The sequence below is a fragment of the Rhinoraja longicauda genome, chromosome 40 (assembly GCF_053455715.1).
Source record: "Rhinoraja longicauda isolate Sanriku21f chromosome 40, sRhiLon1.1, whole genome shotgun sequence".
Taxonomy (NCBI): Eukaryota; Metazoa; Chordata; class Chondrichthyes; order Rajiformes; family Arhynchobatidae; genus Rhinoraja; species Rhinoraja longicauda.
Window position 1 is genome coordinate 12,352,789 of NC_135992.1, and position 26,203 is coordinate 12,378,991.

Sequence of the window (26,203 nt, forward strand, 5' to 3'; positions counted from 1 at the left end):
TCCTCTGGCCCCCCCAGAGCTCTATCTAACTCTCTTTTCAATGCATCCAGTGAATCGGCCTCCACTGCCTTCTGAGGCAGAGAATTCCACAATTTCACAACTCTGAGTGAAAAGGTTTTTCATCTCAGTTCTAAATGGCTTACCCCTTATTCTTAAACTGTGGCCCCTGGTTCTGGACTCCCTCAACATCGGGAACATGTTTCCTGCAACTGGCGTGTCCAATCCCTTAATAATTTTATATGTTTCTATAACATCCCTTCTCATCTTTCTAAATTCCAGTGAATACAAGCCCAGTCGTTCAATTCTTTCATCAGATGAAAGTACCGCAATCCTGTGAATTAACCTCGTGAACCTACGCAGCACTCCTTCAATAGCACGAATGTCCTTCCTCAAATTAGGAGACCAAAACTGCACACAATACTCCAGGTGTGGTCTCACAGTTGTGTGTCCAAGTTAAGAGTGTTTTATTGTCATATGTTCCAGATAAAATAATGAAATTTAGGGAGAAATACTTTTATATAGGTAATTTCCCAACCGTAGAGTGATCCAAACATTTTGTAATAAATGAAAATATTAAAAAACTAAAATATAAAATAAAAACATAAAACACTGAAAAAGCAGGTCAGACTGCATCTGTGGCAAGAGGAATAGAGTTACCGTTTCAGGGTTGACTTCCCTAGTATTTTCAGCATTTTCTGTTTTTGTTCTGCAATAAATATCAAATATACAAATCACCACTACAGAAAGCACAGCCGTCAATCTACACAATGCAATTTGTAGGTCTTTTTACAGTGCCTTTTTTTGGTTGCGGGATTTTGAGCAATATAGAAAGATAGAAACGTAGAAAATAGGTGCAGGAGATGGCCATTCGGCCCTTTGAGCCAGCACCATTCAATGTGATAATGGCTGAACTGAGATGAAGCTCAAAGTTCTTAGCAATAGTGCTATTGGAGCTTTTCCAACTGGAAAATATCAAAAATAGGAAAAGTGACTACCTAAGTATGGATATGAAGGAGAGAGCACAATTTTGAATCGTCTTCACAGTAAGACTAAGAGCTCAATTGAGTCCCCAGAGAGACTTCTGGTGCTGTAATCAGAAGTTTTCAAGCAGCAGAGAGAGATACAAAAAAGCTGGAGTAACTCAGCGGGACGGGCAGCATCTCTGGAGAGAAGGAATAGGTGAGGTTTCGGGTCGAGACCCTTCTTCAGACCCTTTTGATCTCAGACTTTTTGATCCCTCCTGCTTATCGAGCAGCGGAACTGTTCTCCGGGGTTGCAGCCGCGCGGGGAGGGAACCCTTTCGGTGACGAACCCAAGTTACCGGTTGTTCGTCGCGTGTTTCTGCGGAAAATTTTAGACCGAAAATAAATTCAAGAACAGCGGATAAAGGTGCCGAGGTAACGAGCCTTATGGACGGACACTCGAATAGCGTGAGTATGTAGCGGAGGCCGAGCTTTAAGTTGTGTTTCCCCAAACATCACCCCCACTCCCCACAGTCTGAGAGCCCGAGGCCTAGGCCTAGGCCGAGGAGGGAGCGCGCGCGGACAAGCTTCTTCATCCATGTCCTTTATTGGAAAGAAAGTCTAGAAATGGACCCAAAATAATGTCATTCCTTCAGATTGTGATTTGTTTTGTGATGGTTTTTCCAGCTTTTGATCACTTGCCACTTGCTTATAGAACATGTATGTGTGTGTGTGTATATATATATATATGTGTGTGTGTGTGTGTGTATGTATGTGTATATGTATGTGTGTGTGTATATGTGTGTGTTTATATGTGTGTATATGTGTGTGTTTATATGTGTGTGTATATATATATGTGTGTATGTATATGTATGTGTGTGTATATATGTGTGTGTAGGTATCACAAAATGCTGGAGTAACTCAGCAGGTCTGGCAGCATCTCAGGAGAGAAGGAATGGGTGACGTTTCGGGTCGAGACCATTCAGACTTCAGAAGGGTCTCGACCCGAAACGTCACCCATTCCTTCTCTCCTGAGATGCTGCCTGACCTGCTGCGTTACTCCAGTATTTTGTGATATCCTCGATTTGTACCAGCATCTGCAGTTATTTTCCTACACTGTATGTGCGTGTATATATGTATGTGTGTGTGTATATATATATATATGTATGTGTGTGTGTATATATATATATATATATATGTGTGTGTGTGTATATGTGTGCATATATATATATATATGTGTGCGTGTATATATATGTGTGTGTAAGAAAATAACTGCGGATGCTGGTACAAATCGAAGGTATTTATTTCACAAAATGCTGTAGTAACTCAGCAGGTCAGGCAGCATCTCAGGAGAGAAGGAATGGGTGACGTTTCGGGTCGAGACCCTTCTTCAGACTGATGTCGGGGGTGGGACAAAGGAAGGATATAGTTGGAGACAGGAAGTTAGAGGGAGAACTGGGAAGGGGAGGGGAAGAGAGCGACAGAGGAACTATCTAAAGTTGGAGAAGTGTATATATATATCATATCATATATCATATATATACAGCGGGAAACAGGCCTTTATGGCCCACCAAGTCCATGCCGCCCAGCGATCCCCGCACATTAACACTATCCTACACCCACTAGGGACAATTTTTACATTTACCCAGCCAATTAACCTACATACCTGTACGTCTTTGGAGTGTGGGAGGAAACCGAAGATCTCGGAGAAAACCCACGCAGGTCACGGGGAGAACGTACAAACTCCTTACAGTGCAGCACCCGTAGTCAGGATCGAACCTGAGTCTCCGGCGCTGCATTCGCTGTAAAGCAGCAACTCTACCGCTGCGCTACCGTGCCTATGTGTGCATGTATATATGTGTGTGCGTGTATATATATATGTGTGTATATATGTGTGCGTGTGTATATGTGTGTGCGTGTGTGTGTATAAAGGGCGGCACGGTAGCGCAGCGGTTCTTCGGTTTCCTCCCACACTCCAAAGACGTACAGGTATGTAGGTTAATTGGCTGGATAAAAATGTTATTAAAAAAAATTGTCCCTAGTGGGTGTAGGATAGTGTTAATGTACGGGGATCGCTGGGCGGCACGGACTTGGTGGGCCGAAAAGGCCTGTTTCCGGCTGTATATATATGATATGATATGATACACACACTGAACTTTTTTTCTCATTTATTGTTTACATCGAAGATAGACACAAAAAGCTGGAGTAACTGGAGAGAAGGAATGGGTGACGTTTCAGATTGAGACATTTTGTGTCTGTTTTCAGTTTAAACCAGCATCTGCAGTTCCTTCCTACACACTATGAGTACATATCCTGTTGTGCTGCTGCAAGTAAGAATTTCATTGTTCTGTCTGAGATACAAGACAAAAAAAACACTCTTGTTCTATATGAGACACATTGTAAGAGGGAACTGCAGATGCTGGTTTAAACCGAAGACAGGCACAAAAAGTTGGAGTGGAAGATCTGAAGAAGGGTCTCGACCCGAAACGTCACCTATTCCTTTTCTCCAGAGATGCTGCCTGACCCGCTGAGTTACTCCAGCTCTCTGTATCTGTCATCTTTATAGAATGGTACAGGACAGGAACAGGCCTTTCGGCCCACAATGTATGTGCTGAACATAATGCCACCACCAACTCTTACTTGCCTGCACACAATCCACATTTCTCCATTCTCTGCATATCTATTTGCCCATCTAAAAGTCTCTTAAAATCCACTATCATATTTGCCTCCACCACCTCCCTGGCAACGCATTGCAGCCACCCCCTGTCTCTGTGTAAAAACAAAATTGAGTTAAAACTTGCGTAGTTATAATGTAAGTTAAAATGTGTGGAGACCGTTTTTCTCATTTCATTTCACCCTCCCGCTGCAGTTGTATTTTTGTGGCACGCTCAGTTTCTGCTCAGTAACAAGGACAGTAATATCATTGAACATCAGAAAGAATCACAAAAAGACATTGCATAGTGCAAATATTATGTGCTACTTACCATCCAAAGCCTGAATGTTATTACAATATAATGAAAGGTAAGCAGGCATTGGTACATTCACATTAGCCAAACTATCCTAACTACTTACTGCAAATTCCTTCAAAATTTAACATTTATTTTGAAGGGTACTTATTTGCACAATTCTGTCATATCTTGTTGCTGAGCATACTGCTATTTATTATATCTCTTAATATTTTGTAGGTTAAGAGATGGTTGATGGGTGAATTATTTTACAGATTTTTTTGTGTGCCTAACTTGGATGGCACAGTGGCGCAGTGGTAGAATTGCTGCCTTACAACGTCAGAGACTCGGGTTTGATCCTGACTACGGGTGCTATCCGTACGGAGTTTGTACATTCGACCCGTGACCTTGTGGGTTTTCTCCAGCTGCTCCAGTTTCCTCCCACATTCCAAAGATATGCAGGTTTGTGGGTTAATTGGCTTCTGTCAATTGTCCCCAATGTGTAAAGATGCAAAACTGGGATAACAGAACTAGTGTAAAGGTATTTGTTGGTCGGCATGGACTCAGTGGGCCGAAGGACCTGTTTTCATGCTGTATCTCTAAAATAAAAACTAAAATTGATTAGTAAGGGTGTCACGGGTTATGGGGCGAAGACAGGATAATGGAGTTGAGAGGGAAAGATAGATCAGCCATGATTGAATGGCGGAGTAGACTTGATGGGCCGAATGGCCTAATTCCGCTCCTCGAACTTATGAAAACAAAAAACATCTGAATGTTGTATGCACCAATTGAATTGTAGCACACCAATTCGTATTTTCAAGTTCACACTGCTGATGTTGTTTTCACTTTTCTTCATAGTACGATCCATACGCCTACAATGCTGACTACGACCTTCATACTGGTAAACCCTTATTTAATTATTTTGTTGTCACACCATTGTGTGTGACTAGAATGAGCTGATTTGAGCTGCAAAAAGTAGTTGCACAGAAACAAACCCTTAGTGATGTGGCGGAGGTTGACCATAAGTGTAGATATTCGTTCTCCATTCTTAAAAGGGGGTGTTAAGGATAGTTTGCCTGTAGGAGAATGTAAGCTCATGCCTCATTTGGTTAAATATTCTGGGAGACCTACCTGAACCTGATCCATCCACTTGTCTGTGAGAGCAACAATGGTCGCAGATCCATAATAGAGGCAATTAATGAAAGGGCCAAAGAGCCCACAGCCCATGAAGCCTGATGGAAAATCTCCTCAAAAAAACTTGTGCCCTCATCTGGTCTCCCTGCACCTCTCACTCGGGCTTGGCCTAACTTCTTCCTGCGATTTTGTGGGAAATCAGTCACGCTGCTGTTGGTATAGTCCCAGTTCTGGGACTAGAAGAAGAGATTTCAGTTGCATACTTTACTGCAACCATGAGTGTCAGGTTTGGGAGGTGCAGTGGTAGAGTTGCTGCCTCACAGCGCCAAGGAGCTGGTTCGATCCTGACCACGGGTGCTGTCTGTACCGAGTTTGCACGTTCTCCTGTGACCGCGTGGATTTTCTCTGGGCGCTCCAGTTTCCTCCCACATTCCAAAAGCATAGAGGTTTGCAGTTAATTGACTTTTGTAAATTGTCCCTAGTGTGTAGGATAGTGCCAGGGCTGATCAGTGGTCGGCACGTACTCAGTGGGCCAGAAGACTTGTTTCCACTCTGTATCTCTAAAGTCTGAAGGTCTTATACAATAATCCTCAACTAGTTAATTTGCCAGTATTTTAAAAGTGCTTTTCATGTGTTCTCAGGGGACCCCAAGCAGGACCTTGCTTATGAGCGACAGTATGAACAGCAAACTTACCACGTGATCCCAGAAGTAATAAAAAACTTCATCCAATACTTCCACAAGACTGTTACTGACCTGATTGAACAGAAGGTGTATGAGCTGCAGTCCAATCGTGTGTCCAGTGATCTGATTGAACAGAAGCTCTATGAGATTCAGGATATCTATGAAAACAGGTACATGTAATAAAATATGCAGTTACATATTTGTATGTTAGTAAATGCAGAAGATAAGTTTGCAGTATTTTTTTAAATATAGGTCTGCCAGCAAGTGTTAGGATCATCCAGTGAGATTCAATCCAGAAATGCATAGGACAGGTTTGGAGGGATATTGGCCAAACGCAGGCCGGTGAGACTAGTGTAGAAGGGATGTGTTGATCAGTGTGGGCAAGTTGGGCCGAAGGGCTTGTTTGCATGTTGTGCAAATAGCAAAACAAGCTATTCGGCTCAGCTGGTCTTTGTGCTTCTGTTCCGTGTGAATGTTCTCTGTCCCTCTTTGTTTCATTATATCATTTATTTTGGACATTTGGACAGGTACGTGGATTGGATAGGTTTAGAAGGATGTGGGCCAAACGCAGGCAGGTGGGACTAGTGTAGATGGGGCATGTTGGTCGACGTGGGCAAGCTGGGCCGAAAGGGCTATGACCCTCCATTCCTTTCTCCTTCATGTTAACCTAGTTTTACCTTAAATGGTTAAGGAAACTACTTCTGGAGTAAGTTCCATATTCTAACTAGCCTCTGGTGCAGACATATCTCCTGGAATTATTGGGCGTATTAACAAACAATTTTATAGTTATGAGGAGGGGGGGGGGGATAAAGGAGCTTTTTGAAAAGTTGATCATTCTGCAAGACCTCATTACACTCAGAAAGATGCTTCATAATTTCTTGGCCATCATGGCTGGAATATAAAGATCACTAAAGCATTTGGCGATATCTTTAAAATCTGAATTAGAAACACAATATGCTGGTCAACCTCATCTGTGGAGGAAGAGACAGTTAATATTTTGGATTAATTTTGTTCAAGGAAAACATTTTTAGTGTTTATTAATTTCCCTTGTTTATTCTATTACCTCAGCTGGAACAAACTGACAGAAAGGTTCTTCAAAAACTCACCATGGCCAGAAGCAGAAGCAATTGCCTCCATATGTCGGAACGGTACAGTTTTCAGTTTTCAAATTGATATTCCTTGTTAACAGAGTCTAACCATGCACAATTTATGTCCTAGCTGCAGAAAAAGACTAATACATAAAAACTATTCAGTACACACTTTGTTTTGCTTTTACTCTTTTAAATGTTTGGTGTCATGGGAACTTTGCAGAATTCTCAAAACTCGATATTAGGGGCTCCGTATCAATGGAATAGGAACAGATTCCAGTTACAATGAGGCACAGTGGCGGAGCTGCTGTCTTACAGCGCCAGAGACCCAGGTTCGATCCTGACCATGGGTGCTGTCTGTAAGGACTTTGTACGTTCTCCCTGTGACCGTGTGGGTTTTCTCCGGGTGCTCCGGTTCCCTCCACACTCCAAAGACGTGCAGACTTGTAGGTTAATTGGCTTCAGTAAAATTGTAAATTGTCCCTAGTGATCGCTGGTCGGCGCAGTCTCGGTGGGCCGAAGGGCCTGTTTCTGCGCTGTATGTCTAAAGTCAATGCACGGGATCCTTTTCACACCAGTAGGACATTGACCTGCATGATTGTCTGCAACTGTGAGAAAGATTTTTCCTTTTGCTTTTCTCCTCCTGAGCCCCTGACTGAAATCCTAATACTGTTTAATTCACCACCTCCATTGATATAAGTCATAGCTGAGATTCAGTAAACTGTACTTACCTGCTTGATTGTCTGTTCCAGATGCTGTCTTCCTTATTCTGTACAAGGAACTCTACTACAGGCACATTTATGCCAAAGTTAGCGTAAGTAATTTAAGTTTCTTAAACATACCATTTTGCATGCTATTTTCAAATACTTGAGTAAATGCAGAGATATTATTTACAGTTTCTTATTTGTGTTGAATAATTAATATAAAACAATACAGACTTTTATAAGAATATTCCCCCTGATTGTGGGCCAACAAGACTGTTTCTGTGTAGGAAAGAACTGCAGATGCTGTTTTAAATCGAAGGTAGACACAAAATGCTGGAGTAACTCAGCAGGACAGGCAGCATCTCTGGAGAGAAGGAATGGGTGACGATTTGAGTCGAGACCCTTCTTCAGACCCATTCCTTCTCTCCAGAGATGCTGCCTGTCTCGCTGAGTTACTCCAACATTTTGTGTCTATCTTCAGTTTAAACCAGCATCTGCAGTTCCTTCCTACACGTTGAGCCTGCAAAGTTTCCGTGTTACTAAATATTTCGTGCATTTCCTAGGGCGGACCTACGCTAGAACAGAGGTTTGAATCCTACTACAACTACTGCAACCTGTTCAACTACATCCTCAGTAAGAAATTTTGTAAAATTCCGATTTTGTTCTCTTTCTTCTGAACGTCGTAGCTGTCCTCCTCTTTCTCCTGCCACTCCCCACAGAGGGGAAACTTCAGTGAATATTAGCATTATTTCATAATTACTTTATCCCATCTAATCAGCGAAGAGATCATTAATTTGGACTATATAACTCTGTGGAACAGAGATGTGCATGAGGGTGGGGTGGAGGGAGGGGTTGGATTGTGGGAATTGCTGGGTAAAAGGCTTATTCTTTATTAGAGTTTATATTTGGTGTAAAACCATAAACCATGGTTGCAAAGGGGGAGAAAAAGGAGGCTGAGAATGGGACCAAAGCTGCAATCAAACCAGGTCCGAACACAAAACATCGACCAAAGTGCACCCATCTGATGTGCAAACTCAATACGCTGCATAGTGTTGGCCAGGCATGGGTTGTTCAACCCAGGGTCCATTTAGACTGTAAGACATAGAAGCAGAAGAAGCGGCCCACTGGCGCTGCAGTGAAGTTGCTGCCTGACAGCGCTCAGAAGGCCAAAGGGCCTGTTTCTGCACTGTATCTCTAAAGTCTAAAACATTTGCCCATTCGGCCCATCGAGTCCACTCCGCCATTCGATCATGGCTGATGTATTTATCCCTCTCAACATCATTCTCCTGCCTTCTCCCCGTAACCTTTGATGCCCTTGCTAATCAAGAATCTATCAATCTCCGCTTTAAAAGTACTCAATATCTTGACCTCCAGAGCAGTCTGTGACAATGAACTGAGTATTTATTCTCTGCACAAGCTTCCTATCGCTCCACTTCCTCCAGATTTTGCTGCCAACAAGTTCTGATAATGTCGTTGGGCTTTATACAAAAATCCAAGTGTGTGGAACAGTGAAACCAGAATGCTTAAGTATCGTGGGTTAGCAGTTATATGTAAAAATAATTGTGCAGAAATACTCTGGGGAATTGTGCATGAACGTATGTTGAAAGGCTGGAGCGATTGGGCTTGTATACACTGGAATTTAGAAGGATGAGGGGGGATCTTATTGAAAATATAAGATAATTAGGGGATTGGACACATTAGAGGCAGGAAACATGTTCCCAATGTTGGGGGAGTCCAGAACAAGGGGCCACAGTTTAAAAATAAGGGGTAGGCCATTTAGAACGGAGATGAGGAAGAACTTTTTCAGTCAGAGAGTGGTGAAGGTGTGGAATTCTCTGCCTCAGAAGGCAGTGGAGGCCAGTTCGTTGGATGCTTTCAAGAGAGAGCTGGATAGAGCTCTTAAGGATAGCGGAGTGAGGGGGTATGGGGAGAAGGCAGGAACGGGGTACTGATTGAGAGTGATCAGCCATGATCGCATTGAATGGCGATGCTGGCTCGAAGGGCTGAATGGCCTACTCCTGTACCTATTGTCTATTGTCTTAACAAGGAACTGCAGATGCCAGGTTTTTTTTAAAGACACAAAGTGCTGGAATAACTCAGCAGGTCAGACAGTATCTTTGGAGAACACGGATAGATGATGTTTTGGGTCAGGATCCTTCTTCAGGAATTGTGAATGCTTGAAAGTTTAGTTTAGAGATACAGCGCAGAAATAGGTCTTTCGGCCCACCAAGTCCGCACTGACCAACGATCCCTGCATATTAACAACACAATTTACACTTATACCAAGCCAATCAACCTACAAACCTGTACGTCTTTGGAATGTGGGAGGAAACCAAAGATCTCGGTTAAAACCCACGCAGGTCACGGGGAGAACGTACAAACTCCGTAGAGACAGCCACCATAGTCGGGATCGAACCCGGGTCTCCGACATTGCAAGCGCGGTAAGGCAGCAACTCCACCGCGCCGCCTCAGTAAAAGTCTCAGTAAAAATAATGAGGACATCTCTGGAATAGCAAGCTACCAAAGAGTATGTGAGAATACTTTTTTTCATACATGACCTTCTCAGTGAGAAGTCTGAGGCTGCTACCTTAGGCGATAATAACTCAACCAGAATGTTTGTATTTTCAGGTCTCTAGATTTTTGCAATGGCACATGATTAGGCATGGGATGGAGGGATGTGGATCATGTGTAGGCAGAGGAGAGTAGTTTAACTTGACATCATGTTCAGTACGGGCATTGTGCTGTACTGTTCTATGTTTGTAGTCATTTTTAAATCAAACCATCTTATGTCATTCCTTTAGATGCTGATGGCCCTGTTCCCCTGGAGCTCCCGAATCAGTGGCTATGGGACATCATTGACGAGTTCATTTACCAGGTGACTTTTTGCCTTCTCTTCAGGTTAACTTGCCTGGATATCAACCCTTTGCTGTTTCAGATAGGCTTGTGTGTTCGTGGAGCCGGCTAGGTGTTCATCCAATTGCACCAGCTCCCATGTTTGAAACTCCACATTATTGAATGCTCGTACTTGGCCTCTTGTTATGGGTATCATGTCATCTATTTAAGACTAACATTTCCTAACAATATCAGCATTTTGAAGGGGCTGCATTATTTTTGCTAAATTGAATAATAAATGTATTTTTTTTTCTGTTATAGTTTTGAAATCCTTTATTATCTTTCTCAGTATCATTGCGCTTTGTCAGATTAGCTGTTCAGTCTTCAAAGGTATTTTATTTTGTTGCCTTTATGCATTTTGGTTTTCTATTGCCACTCTCCGGACACTTTATTAATATGCTCAGTCACTTCATCAGGCCCCCCGCCACTTCATGAGCCCCCCCGCCACTTCATCAGGCCCCCCGCCCCCGCTGTTTCATCAGGCCCCTCTGTCGTTTCATCAGGCCCCTCTGCCGTTTCATCAGCCCACCCCCCTGCCGCTTCATCAGGCCCCTTCCGCTGCTTCATCAGGCCCCCTCCGCCACTGCATCAGCCCTCCCCACCCCCGCGCCTTTGTTGAAAAAAACCCTCTTATCAAGCCTGATGTTATGAAGTAGAATATTATGACCCTAGTTTATAACATTAGGTTTGGTGAGAGTTGGGTTGGTTATAAAATTGATTTGTTTCCCTATTTGTCCTAGTATTTATATGTAATTGAACACTACTTGCTGCTAACCTCTGCAACACCTACAGTACCCAGACTGATTGAACTATATTTCTGATGAATCCAAATCTGCTTTTGAGCAGAACCTAGCAGTGGTTTGCCTTTAGAGTGGAGCCAAGCATTTGGTCAGATTACAAGTTGAAATGTCTCTCATTTGCTTTTCCCAGACAGTCATTTATTGGCACTTCCCTTTTGATTTGGCCTAACGGTTGACATGCTATATTGAAGTCTTTTCATTCCAACTTTTGCCCTGATTCTCTCCACAGTTCCAATCTTTCAGTCAGTACCGCTGCAAAACAGCCAAGAAGACAGAGGAGGAGATTGATTTCCTAAGGTCGAACCCCAAAATCTGGAATGTTCACAGCGTCCTCAATGTCTTGCATTCCCTAGTGGATAAATCCAACATCAATCGCCAGCTGGAAGTCTATACCAGTGGAGGCAAGTGTCGACAGCTCTTCATTCTGGGAAGAGGTTGATTGTCTTTCCTTTTATTCCTTTGGCCCTGTGCATTCTTAGGAAACATTAAAAACATGCTTGTTTTCTGCATAGGAATATGTTTTCTTCAGTCTGAAGAAGGGTCTCAACCCGAAATGTCACCCATTCCTTCTCTCCAGAGATTCTGCTTGTCCCTCTGAGTTATTCCAGCATTTTGTGTCTGACTTCAATTTAAACCAGCATCTGCAGTTTAGTTTAGAGTTACAGCGCAGAAACAGGCCCTTTCAGCCCACCGGGTCCGCAGCGATCCGTGCACATTAACACTCCTACACCCACTAAGGACGATTTTTACATTTACTAAGCCAATTAACCTCCAACCCTGTACATCTTTGGAGTGTGGGAGGTAACCGAAGATCTCGGAGAAAACCCACACAGGTCACGGGGAGAACGTACAAACTCCGTACAGACAGCACCCGTAGTCGGGATCGAACCCGGGTCTCCAGCGCTGCATTTGGTGTAAGGCAGCAACTCTACCGCTGCGCCACCGTGCCGCAAGTTCTTTCCCACACAATATATTTTCCACGTTTGCTTTGTGTGTATAATAAATTATAATCAAATACTAGAGGGCGTAGCTTTAATGTGAGATGGAGCAAAGTTTAAAGGAGATGTGTGGAGCAAGATTTTCTTTCCACAATGGGTGGTGAGTGCTTGGAACTTGCTGCCGGAGATGGTGGTGGAGGCAGATACGACAGAGACATTTAGGAGAGTTTTGGATAGACACATGGATATGCAAAGAATGGAGGGATATGGATTATGTGCAGACAGATAAGAGTTGGTCTTAGTATCTTGTTCATCGCAGGCATTGTGGGCTGAATATCATATCATATCATATCATATATATACAGCCGGAAACAGGCCTTTTCGGCCCTCCAAGTCCGTGCCGCCCAGCAATCCCCGTACATTAACACTATCCTACACCCACTAGGGACAATTTTTACATTTACCCAGCCAATTAACCTACATACCTGTACGTCTTTGGAGTGTGGGAGGAAACCGAAGATCTCGGAGAAAACCCACGCAGGTCACGGGGAGAACGTACAAACTCCTTACAGTGCAGCACCCGTAGTCAGGATCGAACCTGAGTCTCCGGCGCTGCATTCGCTGTAAAGCAGCAACTCTACCGCTGCGCTACCGTGCATGAATGGCCTGTTTATTAATGGTACAATGGTTTCTTTATTGCCACGAGTACCAGGCACAGTGAAATACATTTTGTGCTGTTCTGTTCTATGTTATATGACCAAGTTGTATGACCAAGGAAGTGTAACGGTAGAGCTACTGCCTTGCCGCGTCAGAGACCTGTGTTCGATCCTGCCTACGGGTGTTTGTCAGTATGGAGTTTGTACGTTCTCCCCGTGACCTACATGGGTTTTCTCCAAGATGTTCGGTTTCCTCCCACACTCCAAAGGCGTGCAGGTTTGTAGGTTCATTGGCTTGGTGTAAATGTAAAATTGACCCCAATATATGTGGGGCAGTGTTGGTGTGCAGGGATCGCTGGTCGGCGCAGACTCGGTGGGCCGAAGGGCCTGTCTCTGCACTGTAAAACTAAACTAAACCAAGTCATCGGTTTTTAGATTCTAGTTAATAATAATAACTGATCTGAATCTTTGCATTGACTCTTTCGTACCATCATCTCCCTTTTGTTGGTAGACACAAAAAGCTGGAGTAAATCAGTGGGACAGGCAGCATCTCTGGCGAGAAGGAATGGGTGAAGAAGGGTCTCGACCCAAAACGTCACCCATTCCTTCTCTCCAGAGATGCCGCCTGTCCTGCTGAGTCACTCCAGCTTTTTGTGTCTATCTTCGGTTTAAACCGGCATCTGCAGTTCCTTTCTACAAGTCACAATAGACAAATAGGTGCAGGAGTAGGCCATTCGGCCCTTTGAGCCAGCACCACCATTCATGTGATCATGGCTGATCATTCTCAATCAGTACCCCGTTCCTGCCTTCTCCCCATACCCCCTGACTCCGTTATCCTTAAGAGCTCTATCTAGCTCTCTCTTGAATGCATTCAGAGAATTGGCCTCCACTGCCTTCTGATGCAGAGAATTCCACAGATTTACAACTCTCTGACTGAAAAAGGTTTTCCTCATCTCCGTTCTAAATGACCTACCCCTTATTCTTAAACTGTGGCCCCTGGTTCTGGACTCCCCCAACATTGGGAACATATTTCCTGCCTCTAACATGTCCAACCCCTTAATAATCTTATATGTTTCGATAAGATCCCCTCTCATCCTTCTAAATTCCAGTGTATACAAGCCTAGTCGCTCCAGTCTTTCAACATACGACAGTCCCGCCATTCCGGGAATTAACCTAGTTAATTCCCTTTTGTTGGTTACAGGAGACCCTGAGAGTGTTGCTGGGGAGTATGGACGTCATTCTCTGTACAAGATGCTGGGATATTTCAGCTTGGTTGGGCTCCTGCGTCTCCATTCGCTTCTTGGAGATTACTACCAGGCCATCAAAGTGCTAGAGAACATTGAACTCAATAAAAAGGTGCGTTTCACTGAGCTGACATTGGCTATCCATTGCGTCACAGTCAAGTTTGTTATGTGCTGGATGCCCAACATTGGCGTTTCTTTACAAAAGTTGAAAACACCACAGATAAAGAGTAAAGAATCTGAGAATATTACAAACCAAACACTAGACTTCAGATTTATATACTTAGCCAAGAGTTTTTTCAAATAGTAATTGACTGAAGGGGAAATAAAAGAAGAGGGGTGCGCACATTAATGATTTCATTTCTCCATTTTAAGATGCAGTATTTTCTGAGTCTTGTGTTAGTGTAACTGCAAAGCCTTCTGTAGCCCTGAACAAGCGTCCATTTCTGCTGAATGATAGGCTGCGGAGGCGACTTTTTAATTAATAGCATTATCCCAGTTGCATCCTCTGAAAGATAATTTGTCCCACCTGTGAGTGGAAATAGAGTAAGACTTCTCCCCATACCCCCTGACTCCGCTATCCTTAAGAGCTCTATCTAGCTCTCTCTTGAATGCATTCAGAGAATTGGCCTCCACTGCCTTCTGAGGCAGAGAATTCCACAGATTCACAACTCTGACTGAAAACGTTTTTCCTCATCTCCGTTCTAAATGGCCTACCCCCTATTCTTAAACTGTGGCCCCTGGTTCTGGACTCTACACCAGTGGAGGCAAGTTTTGATGGCTCTTCATCCTGGTTGTTTTTTTCTTTATTCCTTTGAGCTTGTGAATTATTTGGCAATATTAAAAACAGTCTTTTTTGCTGCACAGGATTTTTTTTCCACATTAGCTGTGTGTATCTAGCAAACGTACACATCTTTCCCTTAGAACGGTAAACTAACTTTAAGTTAATGTCTAAAATCCTGTTCCACTCTGTTCCAAGCTAAATTTAACGCTGTGGTGTTTTGTAGGTGTATGATTAAATTTGTGTATCTTCTGAATTTATATTTCAAACCTTTTCTCTTGGATTTATCTATTTAATTATATCTGTGTCACTTCCGTATTAATGATATCCCAAACATTGTTTGATTCCATTGCAGAGTATGTACTCAAGGGTGCCAGAGTGTCAGGTCACGACTTATTACTACGTGGGCTTTGCTTATTTGATGATGCGACGTTACCAGGATTCAATCCGTGTGTTTGCCAACATTTTGTTGTACATTCAGAGAACCAAGAACATGTTTCAGCGCTCAACCTATAAATATGAAATGGTAAACAGTCGCGTCGTTTGTGATCAAAAGTGGAAATGCTCAGCGGGTCATGCAACAAACCCGAAACTCTACTTCTCATTCTGCAATCAGCATCACAGAGAGTATTTGGGATGTTGTATCTTGAAGATGTTCACGTAAAACGTACTTCGCAATTTCTTTAAAGCATAAGAAATGTCTCCTGATCTGTCCGCATTTAAATTATTCAACTTAAAACCTTTGGATCATTGACATTTTCCAAGGTTTGACTTTGCAGATCTTGCTGCAGTACCATTTCATTTTGATTCTTGATTCAACACTTCACCAATTGATGCTTCCAGGGCTGACCAAACCCCACCTACCTTCTCCTAAACAACTAGGTTTCATCAGAAGCACCAATCCTTCCTTCTCTGACACAACACACATTCCAGTGAAATAGGCAGCCTTCCCATGAAGGGAACTGAGGCCAATTATATTACTCTTCAAGGACCAGACCTGAGACATTCCTGTCTCGGTACTCTTGCAGATAGTATTAAACAATTAGTGCCTGTACCAAATCCTGCCCACTGCTCTGTTGTGTTGTATACAGTTTGATGTATGTGAACAGAAATATCGTATCTGTCATTCTGAATGATTTGTGTCTCATTTGGCCTACATTCAAAGCGCATAAATATATTATTATTAGTGAATTATTATTACTATTCTCAGTGGTGCAGCGGTAGAGTTGATGCCTTGCAGGTTAATTGGCTTGACAAAGCCGAGCATGTGATAAGTGGATATATGTGGGGAGGCTGGATTGACATGGACAGACAACGTTTTGGGTTGGGACCCTTATTCAGACTGATTGTAATAGGGCGGGGAAAGCTGGAAAAAAGAGGTGGGGACAGATGGATGGAATAAATGACAATGGCTAGGGATGAAAAGGGTACAAAAAGGTATCAGATGGGGAGTGTAAAGCTGGAGGGCAGAATGTAGGTGGAATGGGACAGTAGAGAGGATAGATGGGGGTAAATGGGAGATAACAATCTCTCTTTATGGCTTTATTCACAAAATGCTGGAGTAACTCAGCAGGTCAGGCAGCATCTCGGGAGAGAAGGAATGGGTGACGTTTCGGGTCGAGACCCTTCTTCAGACTGATGTCGGGGGTGGGACAAAGGAAGGATATAGGTGGAGACAGGAAGATAGAGGGAGATCTGGGAAGGAGGAGGGGAAGGGAGGGACAGAGGAGCTATCTGAAGTTGGAGAAGTCAACGTTCATACCACCGGGCCGCAAACTGCCCAGGCGAAATATGAGGTGCTGCTCCTCCAATTTCCGGCGGGCCTCACTATGGCACTGGAGGAGGCCCATGACAGAGAGGTCAGACTGGGAATGGGAGGGGGAGTTGAAGTGCTGGGCCACCGGGAGATCAGTGGCGTTAATGCGGACCGAGCGCAGGTGTTCAGCGAAGCGATCGCCGAGCCTGCGCTTGGTTTCGCCGATATAGATGAGTTGACATCTAGAGCAGCGGATGCAATAGATGAGGTTGGAGGAGGTGCAGGTGAACCTCTGTCTCACCTGGAAAGAATGTTTGGGTCCTTTGATGGAGTTGAGGGGGGAGGTAAAGGGACAGGTGTTGCATCTCGTGCGGTTGCAAGGGAAAGTGCCCGGGGTTAGGGTGGTTTGGGTAGGAAGGGACGAGTGGACCAGGGAGTTGCGGAGGGAACGGTCTCTGCGGAATGCAGAGAGGGGAGGGGATGGGAAGATATGGCCAGTGGTGGGGTCCTGTTGTAGGTGACGGAAATGTTGGTGGATGATATGTTGGATCCGCTGGCTGGTGGGGTGGAAGGTGAGAACGAGGGGGATCCTGTCCTTGTTGCGAGTGGGGGGATGGGGAGCAAGAGCGGAGCTGCGGGATGTAGAAGAGACCCTAGTGAGAGCCTCATCTATAATGGAGGAGGGGAAGCCCCGTTTTCTGAAAAACGAGGACATCTCGGAAGCCCTAGTCTGAAACACCTCATCCCGGGCACAGATGCGGCGTAGACGGAGGAATTGGGAGTAGGGGATAGACTTTTTGCAGGGGACCGGGTGGGAAGAAGTGTAGTCCAGATAGCTGTGCGAGTCGGTGGGCTTGTAATAAATGTCCGTCACTAATTTTTCTCCTGTGATGGAGATGGTGAGGTCCAGAAACGGGAGGGAGATGTCAGAGATAGTCCAGGTATATTTAAGGGCAGGATGGAAATTGGAGGTGAAGTGTATAAAGTCAGTGAGTTCTGCATGGGTGCAAGAGGTAGCACCAATGCAGTCGTCGATGTAGCGTCAGTGAGTTGTTTGATAGGCATTGTTATGGCTTGTTTGATAGGCATTCTTAAAGGTTATTCCGAATAATAATCGCAAGTAGGACTGAACAGAAATAACATTTAAAATAAATTTAAAACTATTTGAGGGGTGACTTTTTCACACAAAGGGTGGTGGGTGTATGGAACAAGCTGCCAGAGGAGGTAGTTGAAGCAGGGATTGTCCCAACGTTTAAGAAACGGGTGCATGGATAGATCAGGTTTGGAGGGATATGGGCCGCACGCGGGCAGGTCGGACAAGTGGCTGGGACATGTTGGCCGTGGAGTGCAAGGTGGGCTGAACGGTCTATTTCCACGCTGTATCGCTCTTTGACTCTGTTTTCTGTCTTCTCCATTCCTTCTCCAAATGTACTTACAGATAAACAAGCAGAACGAGCAGATGCACAGCCTGCTGGCAATCGCCTTGACACTGTACCCGATGAGGATCGACGAGAGCATACACACCCAGCTGAGAGAGAAATACGGAGACAAAATGCTGCGCATGCAGAAAGGGTAGGTCTCCTCCACTTTGTCATGTTGCAGTAGCTTGGCCATCCTGTCATCCATGAGTAACAACTTGCATTAATGCAGCATCTATAAATTCAGTAGTATGTTCAACGTCTCCTCGTCTGACACCCTATTTGTTCCCTGTTCATCTCTAGCCTTTGTCATTTACATCCATCCATCTGCCAGTCACCCCCCTCCCTCACCTGTATCCACTGATCACATGCCAGGCTTTGTCTTGTCCCCACCTTTCTATTCCAGCTTTCTCTGCCCTATTACAATCGTTCTGAATAAGGGTCCCAACCCATAAAGTTGCCTGTCCATTCCCACCACAGACGCTGCCTGACCCGCTGAGTTACTCCAGCATATTGTGTTCCAACGTGCCTCATAATTTGATAATAAGCCACACATAATTCCTTCTGTCGTGGGGTAGATTGACTCCCCTCCCCCCAATCTTTGCACATCTCCAATTCTTTCCACTCATCACTTTAGTTTCATGTATCTTGTGTTTTGTGATTGTTGGCAGACCAATTTCCCTCCTGGAATAATTAAAGTTCTATCATTAAAGTTTGTACGTTCTCCCCGTGACCTGCGTGGGTTTTCTCCGAGATCTTCGGTTTCCTCCCACACTCCAAAGACGTACAGGTATGTAGGTTAATTGGCTGGGTAAATGTAAAAATTGTCCCTAGTGGGTATAGGATAGTGTTAATGTACGGGGATCGCTGGGCGGCACGGACTTGGAGGGCCGAAAAGGCCTGTTTCCGGCTGTATATATATGATATGATATGATATCATATCGTACAAGGAGATACAGAGCCATTAAAGTCTGTTTTACCATCGCCTGTCTTTTCCCTCCACCGATGCTGCCTCAACCGCTGAGTTCCTCCAGCACTTTGTGTTTTTTTTCAATAGAGACAAATAGTTGTTTATCAAGACAGCTGAAGGCACTCCCACCCATATGAGAGAGAAAAAACTGCAGATGCTGGTTTAAATCCAAGGCAGAGAAAAAATGCTGGATTTAGTGTTGTGTAATGATCCTGATCTGATAAGGGGACTAGAGGTAAAAGAGCCATTAGGAGGCAGTGATCACAACATGATAAGTTTTACTCTGCAAATGGAAAGGCAGAAGGGAAAATCGGAAGTGTCGGTATTACAGTATAGCAAAGGGGATTACAGAGGCATGAGGCAGGAGCTGGCCAAAATTGACTGGAAGGAGGCCCTAGCAGGGAAGACGGTAGAACAGCAATGGCAGGTATTCCTGGGAATAATGCAGAGGTTGCAGGATCAATTTATTCCAAAGAGGTGGAAAGACTCTAAGGGGAGTAAGAGACACCTGTGGCTGACAAGGGAAGTCAGGGACAGCATAAAAATTAAGGAGAGGAAGTATAACATAGCAAAGAAGAGTGGGAAGACAGAGGATTGGGACTCTTTTAAAGAGCAACAAAAGTTAACTAAAAAGGCAATACGGGGAGAAAAGATGAGGTACGAGGGTAAACTAGCCAATAATATAAAGGAGGATAGCAAAAGTTTTTTTAGGTACGTGAAGAGGAAAAAAATAGCCAAGGCAAATGTGGGTCCCTTGAAGACAGAAGCAGGGGAATTTATTATGGGGAACAAAGAAATGGCAGACGAGTTAAACCGTTACTTTGGATCTGTCTTCACTGAGGAAGATACACACAATCTCCCAAATGTTCTAGGGGCCGGAAAACCTAGGGTGATGGAGGAACTGAAGGAAATCCACATTAGGCAGGAAATGGTTTTGGGTAGACTGATGGGACTGAAGGCTGATAAATCCCCAGGGCCTGATGGTCTGCATCCCATAGTACTTAAGGAGGTGGCTCTAGAAATAGTGGAAGCATTGGAGATCATTTTTCAATGTTCTATAGATTCAGGATCAGTTCCTGTGGATTGGAGGATAGCAAATGTTATCCCACTTTTTAAGAAAGGAGGGAGAGAGAAAACGGGTAATTATAGACCAGTTAGTCTGACATCAGTGGTGGGGAAGATGCTGGAGTCAATTATAAAAGACGAAATTGCTGAGCATTTGAATAGCAGTAACGGGATCATTCCGAGTCAGCATGGATTTACGAAGGGGAAATCATGCTTGACAAATCTACTGGAATTTTTTGAGGATGTAACGAGGAAAATTGACAAGGGAGAGTCAGTGGATGTGGTGTACCTCGACTTTCAGAAAGCCTTCGACAAGGTCCCACATAGGAGATTAGTGGGCAAAATTAGGGCACATGGTATTGGGGGTAGGGTACTGACATGGATAGAAAATTGGTTGACAGACAGAAAGCAAAGAGTGGGGATAAATGGGTCCCTTTCGGAATGGCAGGCAGTGACCAGTGGGGTACCGCAAGGTTCGGTGCTGGGACCCCAGCTATTTACGATATACATTAATGACTTAGACGAAGGGATTAAAAGTACCATTAGCAAATTTGCAGATGATACTAAGTTGGGGGGTAGTGTGAATTGTGAGGAAGATGCAATAAGGTTGCAGGGTGACTTGGACAGGTTGTGTGAGTGGGCGGATACATGGCAGATGCAGTTTAATGTAGATAAGTGTGAGGTTATTCACTTTGGAAGTAAGAATAGAAAGGCAGATTATTATCTGAATGGTGTCAAGTTAGGAGGAGGGGGAGTTCAACGAGATCTGGGTGTCCTAGTGCATCAGTCAATGAAAGGAAGCATGCAGGTACAGCAGGCAGTGAAGAAAGCCAATGGAATGTTGGCCTTCGTAACAAGAGGAGTTGCGTATAGGAGCAAAGAGGTCCTTCTACAGTTGTACCGGGCCCTGGTGAGACCGCACCTGGAGTACTGTGTGCAGTTTTGGTCTCCAAATTTGAGGAAGGATATTCTTGCTATGGAGGGCGTGCAGCGTAGGTTCACTAGGTTAATTCCCGGAATGGCGGGACTGTCGTATGTTGAAAGGCTGGAGCGATTGGGCTTGTATACACTGGAATTTAGAAGGATGAGGGGGGATCTTATTGAAACATATAAGATAATTAGGGGATTGGACACATTAGAGGCAGATAACATGTTCCCAATGTTGGGGGAGTCCAGAACAAGGGGCCACAGTTTAAGAATAAGGGGTAGGCCATTTAGAACGGAGATGAGGAAGAACTTTTTCAGTCAGAGGGTGGTGAAGGTGTGGAATTCTCTGCCTCAGAAGGCAGTGGAGGCCAGTTCGTTGGATGCTTTCAAGAGAGAGCTGGATAGAGCTCTTAAGGATAGCGGAGTGAGGGGGTATGGGGAGAAGGCAGGAACGGGGTACTGATTGAGAGTGATCAGCCATGATCGCATTGAATGGCGGTGCTGGCTCGAGGGGCTGAATGGCCTACTCCTGCACCTATTGTCTATTGTCTATTGTAATTCAGCGGGTCAGGCAGCATCATTGGAGAGAAGGAATGGGTGACGTTTCAGGTCAAGACCCTTCTTCAGACCCATTCCCAACCATGGCAGATCAATGAAAAGCGGATGTGTGAAAAGCCTTGTACACAAAAAGTGTGCTATGTTCTGACGGACGATGAGTTAGGTGGTCATTTTAATTATGGTTGACACGGTATGGCATTCAGATAATACTACCCCATCCACTGAGACTGCTGCTGAATTGTTTGGTTTAAGTAGCTTTGTGCACTACGATATTCAGTTTAGAGATACACTCCGAAACGGTTCGTTTGGCCCACCAAGCCCACACCAACCATCTTTGTTATCCCACTTTCACATCCCCCACATGAGAGACAATTTTACAGAACCCAATTGATTTACAAACCTGCACGTCCTTGGACTGCGGGAGGAAGCCGAAGCAACCAGAGGGAATTGGAGACAATGGGAACAGAAGATCAGCCAATCTCTTATTGAGGAAAGACACAAATGTTTGAGTAACTCAGCAGGTCAGGCAGCATCCCTGGAGAACATGGATAGATTACCTTTTTAGCTCAGAACCCTTCTTCAGACTTCTCCCCTCAGCTACTCCCTTGGCTGCTGTGCTTTTCCAGAGCTTTTATCTTTAATATTAACTTTTTCTCCTGTAATCTTGCCTTTTCTTATTGCAGAGAGATGAATATCTTTGAGGAGTTGTTCAGTTTTGCCTGCCCCAAGTTCCTGTCGCCCGTGGTACCAAATTACGACTCTGTGCATCCAAACTATCACAAGGAGCCCTTCCTGCAGCAACAGAAAGTCTTTATGGATGAGGTGCAGCAGCAGTCGGTACTTTCCACCATCCGTAGGTACGTGAGGTCGGCGTGTGACAGGAATGACCAAGAATGGCATCATTCATGTATTGATAGAATGGTGAGGGGGAGTGTCATAGAGTCATGGATTGGTACAGTGTGGAAACAGGCCCTTCGGCCCAACCAGCCCACACCGGCCAACAATGTCCCAGCTACATTCGTCCCACTTGCCTGCGCTTGGTCCAAATCCCTCCGAACCTGTCCTATCCATGTACCTGTCTAACTGTTTCTTAAATGATGGGATAGTCCCAGCCTCAACTGCCTCCTCTGGCAGCTTGTTCCATACACCAACCACCCTTTGTGTGAAAAAGCTACCCTTCGGATTCCTTGGAAACTCCTTTTGGTTGATGGGTCATTTTCTCTTCTCTTGCAGTTTCCTAAAGTTATACACCACAATGCCCGTGGTCAAGTTGGCTGGGTTTCTTGACATGACTGAGCAGGAGTTTCGCATCAACCTCCTAGTCTTCAAGCACAAGATGAAGAACCTGGTTTGGACCAGTGGCATTTCAGCCCTCGATGGTGAATTTCAGTCAGCTTCAGAGGTTGACTTCTACATCGACAAGGTACGTTTATTTTTGAGGATCGTCTATCCTTCCAGTCGATCTTTTAAAATACCTAGTGAAACACACAAAGTGCTGGAGTAACTCGGCGGGTCAGGCAGCATCTGTGGAGGGAATGGACCGGTGACGTTTTGGGTCGGGATCAGTCCCGAAATGTTGCCTGTCCATTTCCTTCACAGATGCTGCCTGACCCACTAAGTTCTTCCAGCAGTTTGTCTTTCACTCAAGATTTCAACATCTGCAGTTCCAGTATCTCTTTCTAAAATACTTAGATTGCCAGCTGATTTAGACTTTAGACCAGAGATACAGTGCAGAAACAGGCTCACAGAGTCCGTGCCAACCAGCGATCACCCTGTACACTTGCACTATCCTTCACACGAGGGACAACTTTTAATTTTTACTGAAGCCAATTAACCTACAAACCTGTACATCTTTGAAGTATGAGAGGGAACCAGATCACACGTAGGAAATCCACGTGGTCACAGGGAGAACGTACAATCTCCGTACAGACAGCACAGGTAGTCAGGATTGAACCAGGGTCTCTGGCACTGTTAGGCAGCAACTCTACCGCTGCATCACTGTGCCACCCATTTGAAGGCGCCAGATCCACTTGTTGCTGATAGAGATTACGGTAACATGGTAAACTACTGGATCATGTAAGTACTGGACATGGTAAAGTACTGAACTATACCGTTGAAGGTGCCTTATCCCCTTGAACTGGTGAATGGTAAAACACTGGACCATGCCTTGGTCACTAATGGAACTGTTTGGATTTGCTTAATCTTTGTCTTTTTCTGTTCACTCAGGATATGATCCACATCGCAGATACCAAAGTGGCCAGGCGATACGGAGACTTTTTTATCAGGCAGATTCACAAATTTGAGGAGGTGAGCTGAACAGAAAGCTTTTCACTGTATCTCGGTACACGTGACAATAAACTAACTAACTAACTAACATTTTCATCTCTTGTAACTGGTCTTTTCTCGCTGCCTTCATGAAGATTCTTCCAGCTTGGGTACTGCCTTTATCGAGATGGACCATCGACCTTCCTTCTCAGTGCTCCTATGTCTTTAAACCTGAAAGCAAAAGAGCAAAACTTTATTTCTTGCATCTCAAGAGCACTTAAGACTGAATAATAAATGTTTTGCCTGTTTATTCACAAAATGCTGGAGTAACTCAGCAGGTCAGGCAGCATCTCAGGAGAGAAGGAATGGGTGACGTCACCCATTCCTTCTCTCCTGAGATGCTGCCTGACCTGCTGAGTTACTCCAGCATTTTGTGAATAAACACCTTCGATTTGTACCAGCATCTGCAGTTATTTTCTTATACTAATGTTTTGCCTGTGACACTCAGATCCTAAAACTAAATCAATATAAACATTATATTACAGTCAAGTATACACAAGGTTATTACAATCTGACTTACTATCTGCAGATTCACATGCTGCTACGGTGAACTGTGCATTACTGGGAGTGTTAATATGGTATATTAAGAGCGTCAAAGGTTACGGGGAGAAGCCAGGAGAAGGGGTTGAGAGGGAAAAATAGATCAGCCGAGATCGAATGGCAGGGCAGACTCAATGGGCTGAATGGCCTGATTCTGCTCCTATGTCTGAAAGTCTTATTGGCAAAAATGGCCATTATCTCCAGATGGTTTTATTCTATTATTGTTATTTTATTTATTCAACTTTTTTAATATATGTTTATCATATTAACTATTGAGTATTGTGCTTACAAACCCGTTGTGCTGCTGGTAAGTAAGAATTTCATTACTGTTTCGGTACATATGACAATAAAACACTCTTGAGTTGATTTATCTGCGGAAAGCTTGACCACTGTCTGCCATGGCGTCGCTGGTGGTATCTGAATTTTATACACGGGAGGTCTACATTTCTATCCCTGGCGAATGACGGACTTTGTCCAGATTTGACTTTTCACAAAAAGTTCATAAGTGTTCACACGTTTTTTTTCTTTTCATTTTGTAGCTCAATCGAAGCCTGAAGAAAATCGCCCCACGATAATGGGACTCTGGTGAAGGAGAGATGCCACTTAATGGTTTGCCGAGCGAGTCCCTGTAAATGTTGCTCTCAATATATATGAAGATCCAACTGTGTTATTTGGCTGATGATAACTTACGTACCTTCTACAAATACATATTGGTAATCACAAAGCAATTGCCTTCTGTTTATTTGTGAACATCACATGTGGAGAACAAATGCCAACTAAAAAACAAGACCTAATATCAACTTTGTCAAAGTGCCTATGAATGTTGATCAAAACAGAAAAGGCTGGAGGGACTCAGCAGGTTAGACAGCATCTGTGGAAGGAATGAATAGGTAATATTTTGGGTTGGAACCCTTTTTCAGACTCGACCCGAAAAGTCACCTCTCCATTCCCTCCACAGACGCTAACTAATACGTTCTTCCAATACTTTGTGTTTCGATCAACATTCCAGCATCTCTTATCTCTTGTCACAACATAGGCTTGTTATTTAAAAGATTTGGTATGGTAATTCATGTTAACAAATAAACTTCAGCAATCTATTTGTTTATAACTAGCAATTGCAATTAAAGCAACGCCACAATATTCATAAGGTAGTCCCTTGCAAAGGCAAATAATGTACAAACACTACACAGCCTTGACCTGTAGGCCAATGGACTCGGTCCTGAAAGGATGGATTGGATTGGAAATCGCAAATTGCATGGGAATGATGCTGAATAGCCTCTGCATTATCAAGTTTCCATTGTATTCTGAAAATCCGGGATATCATTGAGAATTGTGAGTCTTTGTCAGCAGCACACAGAAGCCTAGTGGAGTTCTCTACCTCTCAAACGACTCTCCCTCCCACTCCCATCACCTATCTTCTGCCACACTTCTGGTGGTGGATGCAGTTCCCAATGTTGACCTCGTCGGCATCTCAAGATCTACAGAACTGGAGTGGAAGCAAGTTAGCCCTTGATCCCAGGGGACTGCAATCAGAGGTACTTGAAAGGGAGAGAAAGATGAAAGAGGATCAAGAGGATGTAATGCAACAAATAGCTGGAATAAGGCCATTCATTCCCTTGAGCTGGCTCTATCACTTGTCTTTTTCCTGTCCTATCCTCATCGGTGGGCCGAAAGGCCTGTATCTCTAAACTATTTTTTAAGAAGCTGTGATGATAGGAGAGCCTACACAGGGCAAATGAGTTGAGGGGAGGTACTATCACAACATTTCAAAGACATTTGGACATTCGTACATGGATAGGACAGGTTTGGAAGGATATGGGC

At 44.1% G+C, this 26,203-nt stretch overlaps 1 protein-coding gene across 2 annotated transcripts; it reads left to right on the forward strand.

The window, feature by feature from the left end:
* Positions 1–240: 240 nt before the first annotated feature.
* On the forward strand, positions 241–25,110 carry eif3s6ip (eukaryotic translation initiation factor 3, subunit 6 interacting protein). 2 transcript variants are annotated; one of them, XM_078430804.1, is made up of 15 exons: positions 241–1,430; positions 4,766–4,808; positions 5,683–5,893; positions 6,792–6,871; positions 7,564–7,625; positions 8,079–8,148; positions 10,317–10,390; positions 11,437–11,608; positions 14,003–14,157; positions 15,179–15,349; positions 18,018–18,151; positions 22,201–22,374; positions 22,751–22,940; positions 23,744–23,824; positions 24,922–25,110. In XM_078430804.1, exons 1-15 carry the CDS (start codon positions 1,410–1,412, stop codon positions 24,955–24,957), a joined length of 1,674 nt encoding a protein of 557 aa, XP_078286930.1. In that variant the 5' UTR covers positions 241–1,409; the 3' UTR covers positions 24,958–25,110. The 2 variants fall into 2 exon arrangements, with proteins under 2 accessions (XP_078286930.1, XP_078286931.1); XM_078430805.1 differs by lacking the exon at positions 241–1,430 and adding an exon at positions 4,196–4,369.
* Positions 25,111–26,203: the final 1,093 nt, after the last annotated feature.